At 37.1% G+C, this 13,193-nt stretch overlaps 1 protein-coding gene across 2 annotated transcripts in view; it reads left to right on the forward strand.

Annotated features, from left to right (window-relative positions):
* CDC73 (cell division cycle 73) overlaps window positions 1–11,746 on the forward strand; it is a 161,271-nt gene extending 149,525 nt beyond the window's left edge. The window contains exons 16-17 of one of the 2 annotated variants that reach the window (XM_006146030.3): window positions 4,110–4,251; window positions 10,644–11,746. In XM_006146030.3, the coding sequence (XP_006146092.1) occupies window positions 4,110–4,251; window positions 10,644–10,812 (311 nt within the window). In that variant the 3' untranslated portion in view covers window positions 10,813–11,746. Of the gene's footprint in view, window positions 1–4,109; window positions 4,252–5,167; window positions 8,591–10,643 lie in introns of those variants that run through there. The other variant, XM_006146031.3, reaches the window with a different exon arrangement.
* The last annotated feature ends 1,447 nt before the right edge of the window (window positions 11,747–13,193 follow it).

Here is a 13,193-nt window from a genome sequence, read left to right on the forward strand (position 1 = left end):
AGCAGATAAGAAAAGCAGAACATGGGACCAGCAGTTAAGCGTAATAGCTGTGTCGCTGAACTCCCATGTAGTTGATCGCAGTTCAAGTCCCGGCCCTGGTGACTTAAACTCACACCGAGCGTGTGTGTGTGTGTGTGCCTAAGATCCCAAGAGGAGAATGGAGCAGGGATTGGGGCGTGGCTATCCCCCAGAGGGGGTGATTTCTCACTTTCTCTCTCTCTTTCTGGTGAGTGTATGCGCCCTATAACAAAAACCTCTCCAAAAAAGAAAAAAAGAAAAGCAAAACATGTAGTCAGCAGAGTGGAAAGTATTAAAATGTTGTTTTACATTACATTAATGTAGTAAATTAAAATTTTTGTACATTGACAAAAATACTTCTCTTATACTTTGAAAGTGGGTTTTCTGAACCCCCAACATGTATCTTTTTTAATAAACTTGTCTGATTAAATTAAAATGAATAAGTTATATCTGATAAGGGAATTCTTTTCTTTCTTTCTTTTTTTTTTTTTCCAGAGGGCACATGTGCTTAAGCAGAGAATACCAGAGAGAGAGGGAGAGAGAGAGAGAGAGAGAGAGGGGGGGAGGGGAGGGAGCACCCCTCACAGTGGTGTTTGGTCCCATTGCAATGTCTTTTTTTGTTTTTTTTTTAGAATTGTTTATTAATTTCATTTGTTATTGTTTTTAAAAATTTGACCAGAGAGGGACAGAGTCAGAGAGAGAGGAAAAGTGAAAAAGCAAGCCACCAGGTCCGGGACTCGAACTGTGATCGGCCGTGTAGGTATCCAGTGCCTTTAACCACCTGCTCGTCCACCGCAGTGTCTTTTTATCTCCATTTTACCACTGTGTCAGGACTTGGCATGCACACATTCCTGATGTGTTTTCAGGCTTCTAGGACTGGGATTCTAGGCGTGCTCAGCTATGTGGGATACAGCTCCCTTAACTATTAGTCCACAGGGCCAGCCTGAGAATCTTTCTTCTAAAGTAATAATTAAGGGACCAGCAGGTGGTATGGTGGTTAAGGTGCTGAACTCCCCCATGACTGACCACAGTTTGAATCCTGGACCCAGCAGCTTGAAAATCATTCCAGGCTCATGTGTGTCTGTGCCCCAAATCCCAAGACGATGGAAGGGAAGGGATTCCAACGTGACCATCCCCCGGAAGGTGATTTCTCATTTTCCCTCTCTCTGTCTCTCCAGTAAGTGCATGAACTGTATGACAAAAATCTTTAAAAAAAAAAAAAAAGTAATTAATTACAAATTTTCATCAAGATTTGAAACCTTGATTAGTTATCAACCTTAAAAGTCAATATGTCAACAAGCAGAATGAAACAAGCAATCCGTAGAGTAACTATCCAAAAACATAAACAAGGTCAACTTTTATTTTTTTAGGAACCCTTAATATTAGATGATGATAGTGATTGTAACAATTATATACTAATAAAAGTGGGAAAAAATGGAAAAAAGAAAAAAAAAGCCAGGCATCATACACATGCACATGCATAAAAAAGCTCTGCCGATGGTGAACTGATTGCAAATAAAATAGTAAACTAGCTGTGATGATCAGCTGGGTTATCAGAGAGGATTCCATCTGTATTCTTATTTCGTGGCCCACCTATACACACCGGTTGGATGTGTCACCCAGACCCTATCTTATCCCTACACTCACAGATACCTTTTTTTCTTTTTTTTTTTTTTTGAGAGAGATTTTTGCTAAAGGGCACATGTGCTTGCCAGAGAGACAGAAAGTGATAAATCACCCCCCATGGGGGATAGCCACGCCACAATCCCTTCTCTTTTCTCCTCTTGGGATTTTGGGCACATACGCACATGTGCCTGGTGTGAGTTTTAAGCCACTCAGTCCAAGACTTGAACTGTGATTGACTGTGGAAGAGTCCAGCGATATAACCATTTTACCATCTGCTGGTTCCACACACATATCTTTTAAAAATGAAAATCACACCATTTCTTGTTGTGAACTTTCCATGTAGGCCATTGCATATAAAAAAAATTACACTTGGTTATAGGACATTCCATGCTCTAAAGCCTCTTTTGCCAAGCCTTTGCAGGACTTGTTTTTTCTTTCTTTTTTTTTTTTTTTTTTTTTTCTATAAGACGCAAGCCCTCCCCAGACCAACAGCAGAGAGATAGAAAGCAAGAAGTTACCCCCAAGGGCGGATGGCCACGCCGCAATCCCTTTTCCTCCATTCTCCTCTCGGGATCTTGGGCACGCACGCACAGGTGCCCGGCGTGAGTTTAAGCCACCAGGTCCAGGACTCGAACCACAGTCGACTACATGCGAGTCCAGTGACATAGCCATTACGCTAACTGCTGGTCCCAGGACTTGTTTTTTCTGTTACTACTTCTAGGTAGCCACCTTGAGAGACCTTCCCTGAACACCCTGTCAGTTCCCTCTCTACCTTTTTATTATCTCCTTATCCTGCTTTATTATTATCATTTTTTTTTTTTTTTGGAGAGGTTTTTGCTATAAGGGCACATGCGCTCGCCAGTCAGACAGAGAGAGACAGAGAGATAGAAAGCAAGAAATCACCCCCAGGGGGGATGGCCACGTTGCATTCCCTTCTCCTCCATTCTCCTCTCGGGATCTTGGACACGCACGCACACATGCCCGGCGTGGGTTTTAACGGCATTTATAGTACCTGAATATTTTATCTTTATCTGTTTATTGACAATTAAAATATAAGTTCCCTGAGAGCAGAGACATGGTCACAGTCACTGCTATGTTCGCAGTGCCTAGAATAGTGCATTACATGCAGCAGTCACTTGTTAAATGTTGGATATATCTTTGCAGTTTTTTTTTTTTTTTCTTTCTTTCCCCTTTTCAACATATCAAATCCCATTAGTTGTCACTCTCTGATTATCTCTTGGATCTTTCTTTATATTTTCTTATTTTCTTATTTATTTATTTATCTATCTATCTATTTATTTATTTATTTAGAGGTTTTTGCTAGAGGGTGCATGCGCTTGCCAGAAAGACAGAGAGAGACAGAGAGATAGAAAGTGAGAAATCACCCCCCAGAGGGGATGGCCATGCCACAATCCCTTCTCCTCCATTCTCTTCTTGGGATCTTAGGCATGCACACACATGCATCCGGCGTGAGTTTAAGCCGCCAGGTCCAGGAACTTGAACCACAGTCGACTACGTGGGAGTCCAGCGACATAGCCATTATGCTAACTGCTGGTCCCGAATCTTTCTTTCTATTTTCTACCCAATCCATATATTTTCTACCCAATTGAAGAAATCTGCCTTTTTATCCCCTGGATTACTGAATTGTATCGCTGGTCTCCAAACACTTTACAAGAACAGTCCTGAATATGGCCCATGAGCTCAGCACTGCTCCACACTTCTGTGGTCTTCTTTATGCCTTCCCGACATGACTGCATGATTCACTTCTACTAAAGTTCTTCCATTCCTAGACTAAACTGTTTTCTCTGTGCACGTGTTCTTCTTGCTAACTGGGTCACTTTTGTTCTGCGTTTGCTTAATTCTTACCTGACTTTCAGGTCTTATGTTAGGCATCATTGGCTATGCAAGCCTTTTCTGAATTCATGGTCTGCATGGTGTGCTTTTCTGTGTTTCTTTCATACCCTGCTCTCCTTATCACATTGTATTTGAATAGTCATCATTCCTCACTGGACCATACATGTTTTACTGCTCATTAAAATCCTCAGTAGCTGGCATTTATAAATGTTTCTAATAGCGTAGTGCTTTAAGATCCTTTTGGTTATAATGTAGCTTCAATTGGTGGAAGAAATATTGAAATTCTTTCTTAGCATTCTAATTAACTTTAATGGATATATATTTTTGTTTTATAAGATGTTCTTCATCATTTTGATTTTAGTTTAAGTGCAAAATATCATCTTTCGGAGCCAGTAGGTGGTGTGGTGGTTAAGGTGCTGGACTCCCACATGGCCAACCACAGCTTGAGTTACGGACCTGGTGGCTTGCTTTCATACTTTCTCTCTCTCTCTCTCTGTGTCCCTCTCTGGTGAATGTGTGTGCCTTGTAGCAAGTTACCAAAATAATAATAATAATAATAAATAAAATAAATATTTTTAAAAAATATCATCTCTCTTCTCACCCCTGTGTAGTTAAAGCCTTTCATCTGAAGTATGATGAAGTTCGTCTAGATCCAAATGTTCAGAAATGGGACGTAACAGTATTAGAACTCAGCTATCACAAACGTCATTTGGATAGACCAGTTTTCTTACGGTTCTGGGAAACACTGGACAGGTAATTCTGATACTACAGTAGAGTTACTTCTGCTTTATTCTAGTAATTTCTTGGCTCCTCAGTTAAATTTTAAGTCGTGAACCATGTTCCCTAATTTTTTTCTTTGAGCACTAATTTGTTGCTGATCAACTAGATAATATCTTCAATATATTTACTTAAGGAATAGAGAAATGATTGATAGCCTGGTAGAAGAAAGACTACACTCTAAGGACAGAAGACCTAGAGTTCGGTTTGGTTTTATGATCTTTCTCAATCTCATTTTTCTGTCTATTCAAGAAACTTAGATTAAGTTCACAAGCACTGAAGGTCTCTTGACTCTGGATTTATTGGATAGGGGGAACTCATGAAAAGAATTCATTTTTACACTTTAATTAGAGTTCTTAGAGCCCTTTATATTAATAACAATTGTGTAATTGGCAAATTAAGGAACAGTGTGTGATCACAGTTAATACCATGGAATTTATCATTCTTGTCGGGATACTCACTAAAATCTGTAACTTTCTTGGTGTACATCTCTCACTGGACATTATAGGTTTCTTCAAAGTTGAAAGTAATTGAAATAACCCATTATGATTTGATAAAATTCATATATTAAAGAGAAACATTCATCATTCTAGCTAGACATTCTTAGATTATAGAATTTAGTATAAGGAATGTTTCTGTTAGCTTACTTCAGAACTTCTTATATTTCTCCAGATTATACTGGGTTGCTAGAAAAGTATTTTTGCATAGAAACATATAGAAAAATATGTCATGACATTTCTGATGACCCAATAATATCAAATTTCCAGTAGTTTAGAAAGCATCCTGTTCCACTATTGATTTTAAGTTCTAAGAAATGTCAACTTCTATACATGTAACATTCTAAAAATTCTAAAACTCCTATAATCATACCTATTATTGTATTGTTTTTCAGGTACATGGTAAAACATAAATCCCACTTGAGATTCTGAGTTATTTGGTTCCCCCATTTCTGGAAATCTGGATTAAGAAGCATGGATGTACTTTGATCTAAAGACTGAGACTTAAGCTTTATGAATTTATCAAGAACTTGCAAGTGAAGAAGGTCACAGACTGATCTTTTATAAGACCTTATTTGATGCTTTGTGCTTCAAGGGGATGATGCCTGTCATCCGTATAAGCAAACTTTTTGGCTTACAACTATTTTTTTAATACTAGCCTTCTAGTCTGTAATGGAAATTGTATATTTTGATAGAAGTTTTTCCCCCATTGGTTAAATTAGCATTGCTTAAAATTTGTTTCTTTAGAAAATAAATACAGGTTATTAATGTGTGTATATTTAGAGGATATAAGGCTCTCTAAGCCATCTTCTGATTTTTCATTGCTCTTAATTCCTTTTACTGAAAATATTGTGTTATGAATGGTATTAAATTTTAGTCTCTGAAACATCCAAAACCAAGCAAAGGGATGTGAGTATTCTGAATGAATCAAATTGTCAACCTATATATAAACTATATCTACACTTACTCTTTATTTGAAAAGGAATAATGAAAAATCAAGAACAATTCTTCAGCTTTGGTTGAACTGTTCAGCCTTTTCAAGACTTCTTTACTTATAAATGAATACATTTAATGAATGTACAATTCTTCTCATTGACTTTGTTGGTTTTAAAACTTAGTATGACATATTTCTATCTATGTTATCCATTTGAAAAATCCCAAACACAGATTAAGAACATAGCAGGCCGTAGTACTTTTTATATGGGGAGCCAGAGTGTGATTTGGGGGAAGGACTATGTATCAACTGTACTTCAGTGTAACTGTAGCTTCCTTATCTGTTCTTCTCACTCTACCTTTGATTCTTACTTTATATGGTAGAGGACTTTTGAGTCTTCTGTTTCCAGGCTTGTTGATCTTGAAGTTCTTATCTTCCATTATCCCTAAATATTGATAAACTTCCAGGCACCAAAGAACACAGTTGCTTAATTAAGTGTCTGAACAGAAACAAGATAAAAACACTGGTATTTTTATGTGTATATTCAATATGGTATAAAATATAAAAACTATATTTTAACTTGGTAAAATATTTTACTATTTCTGTACTCTAGACAGAGTGTTACATCCAACGTACATCGAATGAACATTTTCCTGAGTCTTGATGACACTTTTTACTACTTAAAAGAACTGGGAACTTTACTTCCTCCCCAACTTTGTTTTTGCCATTCAGATTGTTGCTGGTCTGCTGGTCATTCAGTCTTGTGTCTTTTTTTTTTTTCCTTTTCCATTTTCCCACTAGTGATTCGTAGATTAACGTATGTATTCTTGCTAAACATTTAGCTCTTTTTCCTGTGGTAAGCTGACATTACCTAGCCTCTTTTTGAAATTTAAAGCTGTCATAAAAATGAGAAGCAATTATTATTTATTTTTTAAGTACCCACAAAAGTTCCTACCAATAGTTATTATAAAAGATATTTATTTAGATGAAATTCACAAGGCTTTTCAGAAAATGAGCAGTCAGCATTTTAAATGAATAGATTTGAGTATGTCTGTAAGCTTTGAACAGCTTTGCTCACATTTTGTTTCCTTCTCTTCTGCATCCCTCTTCTTGAAGACAAAAGAAAACTCAAATTGGTTCACATAAGGCTTCTCAGCATATAAATCTGTTTTCAAAGTAAATTATGTATTGTGTAAGCTTTTGCCATGGTGAAATACTCAAGGACTAGAATCTAATATTTTACTGTTAGAGTGTTTATTAGGACTAGAAGTGGACAAGAACTACCTTTCCGTAAAGATTTTTGGTATTTATATATGAAATTTACTTAATATAGTCTGGTTAAAATTGGGGACATTTTACGTTGAATAGGATTTATTTTTCTATTTTGAATTGGCCTTGTGTATATTCAGAGGCTTCTGGAAATACTGTATGGAACATTTGGGAAAATATACAAATATATGCCATAACATGTATTTTTAAATAAGACCCTTAGTATGTACTTGGATTTTAAATTTTTGTCTGTTTTTGTTTTGTTTTACATTCATTCCTTATTTAGGTCCATGTATTTAATTTTATAACCATTAATTCTAAAAACTAACCCCCCCCATTCAGTAACTGAATGAAGAGTTCACTTACTCTTCATTCTCCCGTGACTCAGTCCTACAGCAGCACCTACACAGTGCCTTGCACATAGTAGGCATTCAGTGACTGTATATGCATAGCACATGATGTATTTTCAGTGTAGCAGGTTTATTACAAAAGTGGTTTGACTATACTTGGTCTTGGAGTTTGAGAATACAGATTTACAGGGAGTGCAGAGCTGTAAGTAAATAATGGAAATGAAGTGCACACTAGTAACTCGACTTGTCTCTGGGTTTCCATTGACTGGAGGCGCCTTTGTCTGCTCTACCTTGTGAAGAAAGCTCTATTTTCTTATTCATAGGACATCTCTCTAGATCAGGTAGCAGTAAGAAGCATGTAGGTTTCAATTGGTAGCTCTCAAACTTGACTACACATTAGAATCATTTGGGAAGTTTTATAAAGTACCCATGCCTGAGTCCTTATTCTTTTTTAGATTGATTTTTTGCTATAGGGCCCATGTGCTCCCTAGAGAAAAAGAGACAGACAGAGAGACAGAAAATAAGAACTCACTCAAAAGGGGATAGCCACGCCACAGTCTCTTCTCCTCCATTCTCTCTGGATCGTGAGCACGCATGCAAACCCACCTGATGTCAGTTTCAAGCCACCAGATCTGGGACTCAAACTGCAGTAGACCATGTGGGAGTCCAGTAACGTAACCATTAAACCATCTGCTGGTCCCCTGAGACCTTTTTCTGACTGGGATCTAATTTGTCTGGGATGAGACCTGGTCATCAGTATTTTAGCATAGTTTTCCAGGTAATTTTAATGTGCAGAAAGGATTGAGAACACTGGTTTAATGTGTTATTGAAAACAATAGCAGTATTAAATGTTCTCCTCTTCCACCTCCTCTTTTGTGATTTTCCATTTGTGTGTGTGGCCACCCTTTGCACTAGACCATCCCATTATTGGTGATATTGGCCTAAATTCCCATAGGAAGACTTCAAATCTTTAAGTATTTATTTAATATAGAAGGAATATTTTGCTGTTTAATATTTAAACAATATTTAATATATTTCATTATTAACTAGTATTATAGTTTATGGTTGTTCCCCCCGTGTCTGTATTCTTTACTAACTTTTTAATTTTAGCAGCAGCACAAGAACAATTCATACAGAAATAACTAACTCAGTGAGGAAAATCTTGATTAATTTTTAAGTTAGGAAGAAGTATTTCTTATCTACCATGCAGAGTGAGACAGATAATTTGCTTATGAAAGGAATGAGGGATACTTTTAAATTAGTCTACACAGAAAAATAAGCTATTAATTTAAGTAAGAGTCATTATCTAATAAACATTAAAGGGAATATATTTCCTAAATAAAATTTTTTGTGACTCCTAACAAAATTACAGTGATTACATTTTTTTTTTCAGAGGGTGGGAGGGACCATTTGTTGAACTAATGTAGAAGTATATTTTATAATATTACAAATAAAACAATTTTAAAAACTGGCCAAAATTAGTGGCTTAGTAAATGGCTTCATATTTTGTGTTTTGACATTGCTTGTTCAAATGCAAAATTATAAGTAAGGTAGAGAAGAAGTTTATTTTTTATTTTTGTAAGATTTTTTTCAGAGAAATTTATTAAAATCTTCATATACACATACTTTAAAAAATTCTTAAAGAAATCGTTCTTTCTGGTTAAAGTTTATGTAAATATTAAGGAAGAATAATTTGTAAAATAACTGTAGAAATTTGCTCTCAACTGAAAAATTGGCACTGCTCTTTTTAAAAAAAAAAAAAACACGAAAATTTGATTTAATTACAGCAGCCTTTATATTACTAACTGAATTTTCACTGTTCACTTGAGTTTGAATTCGACCTAGTTATTAATACTACCAATATCGATATTGATATTTTAGCAATAGTATATTATTGGAAATAAAAAGAGAAGTGACTGAATTTGACTTAAGTTAATAATTGGGGTATGAATTTTGGGATGCCATGTCCTGTATTTTCTAACTTCAGATCAGGCTCTTAACCACTGCACTGTCCTAACACTCCGTGTTCTGGTGAATCGATTGCCACATTTGGAGATATATTGATCCCAGCACTGTTTCTATATACACATGTTGGAAAAATGGAAAATGTATAATAGATGTATAAAGAATTATATTTAGCAACTACATAATGGGTAATACTTTCAGGTTACCGATTGGTTTGGGTTTGTGTGTATTATTTTAGGTAGTGTTTATAGAGTATCTTGGAAGTTATGAAATGTGTGCCATTTCCTGAAATGCAGTAATAAGCATTTTTATATGAGCAAAGCTAATGAAATAAAATTAAGTTTTATTGCACGAAAATTTGATTTAATTACAGAAGCCTTTATATTACTAACTGAATTTTCACTGTTCACTTGAGTTTGAATTCGACCTAGTTATTAATACTACCAATATCGATATTGATATTTTAGCAATAGTATATTATTGGAAATAAAAAGAGAAGTGACTGAATTTGACTTAAGTTAATAATTGGGGTATGAATTTTGGGATGCCATGTCCTGTATTTTCTAACTTCAGATCAGGCTCTTAACCACTGCACTGTCCTAACACTCCGTGTTCTGGTGAATCGATTGCCACATTTGGAGATATATTGATCCCAGCACTGTTTCTATATACACATGTTGGAAAAATGGAAAATGTATAATAGATGTATAAAGAATTATATTTAGCAACTACATAATGGGTAATACTTTCAGGTTACCGATTGGTTTGGGTTTGTGTGTATTATTTTAGGTAGTGTTTATAGAGTATCTTGGAAGTTATGAAATGTGTGCCATTTCCTGAAATGCAGTAATAAGCATTTTTATATGAGCAAAGCTAATGAAATAAAATTAAGTTTTATTGCCAAAATTCAAAAAGTGGGGTTGGTACTATGTCGAATTTAAGCAGATGACCTGTCTCTTCGAGGATTTTGTTTGCGGTTAGATTCCATTTCTGTCCACTTTAAGTTCGCTAGAAGCCCCGTGGCCTTTGGTGACTGGCACTCACCACGTAATGTGGTGCACGTGTACGGAGTGGGCACTGTGCAAACCTTCAGGCACCAATTGGTGGTATTTCTCATGCCAAGTGGTTCTTGAACAGAGCTGAAGTTTGGGACACCATGTAATCTGATTAAATGTTCTACTCATTCTGATTTCATTTGGGTACATTTTAAAATTCAATATTTAATTGTAAATAAAACATTTGTAGTACAGACAGTTCCTGACTTACCATGGTTTGATTCGAGATCTTTCAACTTTATGATGAGTTTATGGGGTACTAATAATGCATTTTCCACTTTGGGTATTTTTTAGTTAGGATGGGTATATTGGGACCTAACCCCATCAGAAGTCAAGGAGCATGTGTACTTTACAGTAAGAGTTTTGGGCGTGTTTTCACCACCACCCCTCCCCCGCCCCAACCAGAAGACAAGATCTTGCTAAGAAAGCAGGAACTGTGCCATGGGCTCCGATGTCATCTGACATGAAGCAGTTCATGATGTTGCCAAGCAAATCTCTGTTTCGGGAATAAATAAAATGAGTTTTCACTTTGAAAACTAATGAGTTAAATCCATATATAGCCTCTCTTTTCTGTAAACGAGTAAAATAATGTAGAGTCCTTGTTTGTTGTAATGGTAGCAAGCCGCACGCTCTGCTGCATTTGAAGTTTGATTTGGTCAGATTTCCCACATTGTTACTGTAATGGGATTAAGAGGAGCTGGTAAATCACGTTACCTTTGCAGTGTGAGCGTCCTGGTTTTCTTGCTGTACAGTTCCAGAACAAACTGCTCTCACAGAATCAAGTCATTCAGAGCATCATGATATTGTTGGTACCAGCAACGTGTGACTCTCCTGCAACTAAACTTCGTTAATGAAGAATTTAATGGGCTGTATTCAAATTTAATTTTTATTCAGTTCATAAGAGCCCACCAAATACTTGTGTGATTCTGCTCTTCTGTGTCTTTGATCATCTAATCTGGGTGAGCATCTGCATAATGAAAATAGATACAGCACGAGTTGTAAATGCTGTTAAATGTTGTACGACTCAAAGGTGCTGGTATATAAACACATTGCCACATACGCTTTCTGTCCTCCCATGTTCTAAAACGCTTTTATATTTAATTGCGTGATGATCGGCCTTGACAGTGAGTTGGAAGACCTTTTCCTCTTTGTCTTAAATGGCTGTAGACAGCATTAGAGAAGGCTGTGCCGTCAAGTCTGTCTAGCAGTTATTTGTACCTCCTTTGGCACAGGGTTACTTACAGTTCGCATTTCACCCTTATCCAGATGATGCTGATTTGTATAACATAACTTTAGAAAACAGGGCTGAGAAAATGGTGAAGCAGAAGACATTGGAGAGATTGTTTATCGCATTTGGATATTTTATTGGTCTGTGCTTCATTTGCCAACAGATTCCAAGTGGAAACACATTGGGTTACAGAATAATCACTGTGCTAAAATATGGTAATGTGTACTCATAGAAGAACTGCCTTCATGGAGTTTACTGCATTCAAACCATAAATGTGGTAATGGCATCTGTTTCCTTTTTAAATTGATAAATAATATAAACAGGTTTTTGAGTGGAACAGTTTGAAAGTGGTGGCCATGGCCGTGTGTGTGTAATGAGAGTGGGGACTGAGTGAGCTTCCCCACTCCTGCGTGTTAGTCCTAGCACAGTTCTGCATCACTGGCGGGTATGGTGGTTTTGACTGTAAAACAGTTGCCAAATGTTTGTATTCTTGGATAATGCTTTTTTATCCCATAATGTACCACTGAGTACAAAAGGAAAGTGGGAAGGTTGCTGATGAAATGAACTGAGGAGGTCAAAAGTAGGTTAAGGCTTCAAGAAAGCCAGTGTGGGAATCTGAAGAGAGAGAAGACATTATGTGAGAACACCAACTTAGTGGGAAAATTTGTAGGATTTGGACATTGTTTTGTCCTTTTTGAGTTGTGGTTGTGAATTTGAGCACATCGAGGCAAACCTAGGGTGTGGTTTTTCTCTAGCAGTGTGAAGCTGCCTAACTGCAGGTATAGAGACTTGTAGTTAAAACTTGAACTATTTTGATGGCAATAAAAGCAGGCTGGGGAGTTGAAGATACTTGCAAGGTGCTCATTGCAGTACTAGGATGTGGGCTCTAAGCTGTCCAAGGAGTAAGTGACGACAGGAGGTGGTGGAGGGGCTGACGGTAGTCTGTGGGACAATGATGCTGCCTCGTGATGGACCACGCCCGTGAAATGACCTGCAGGGTGAGAGGAGGTGGTGGTTAGAGCACGGAGTGTGTGAACTCAAGAGCTAGAGCTGATCTGATGCCGAGGAGGACAAGTCCGGACCTGGAGGAGCCCGAAACAGGAAGATCTTTGAGATGAGTCAAGTGTCTGTGAGGCTGTGGTTATATTTGTGAGTGTTGAGTAAATGACAGTGACAAGAATAGGGTGACAGGGAAGATGGCACCAAAGAGACGATGGTAACTGACGAGATGAGCTTCACAGGATCCATGCTTAAAACAAAATATCTGACTTCCTGTTGGGTCATCAGGACAGTCATGACGTGTTTTTCTGTTTTGATGCAAAAATGTGTCATGGTTTCTGTTTACCCAGTATTAGGATTCAGTGAACAAATGTACATTTAGATATTTAAGGTAAGTTAATAAGATGTTAAAGGTATAGATCCTTTATTGCTCATCTCCAACATCCATGTTTTAAAATGATTTATATACTGGGACCAGCCGATGGTGTAATGGTTATGTTACTGGACTCCCACATAGTCGACTGTGGTTCACAGCCCGGACCTGGTGGCTTAAAACTCACTCCAGGCGCGTGTGCGTGCGTGCGTGCGTGAGTGCCCAAGATCCCAAGAGGAGAAAGGAGA

Source organism: Tupaia chinensis, unplaced genomic scaffold (assembly GCF_000334495.1).
Source record: "Tupaia chinensis unplaced genomic scaffold, TupChi_1.0 Scaffold000161_4, whole genome shotgun sequence".
NCBI classification, from domain to species: Eukaryota; Metazoa; Chordata; class Mammalia; order Scandentia; family Tupaiidae; genus Tupaia; species Tupaia belangeri.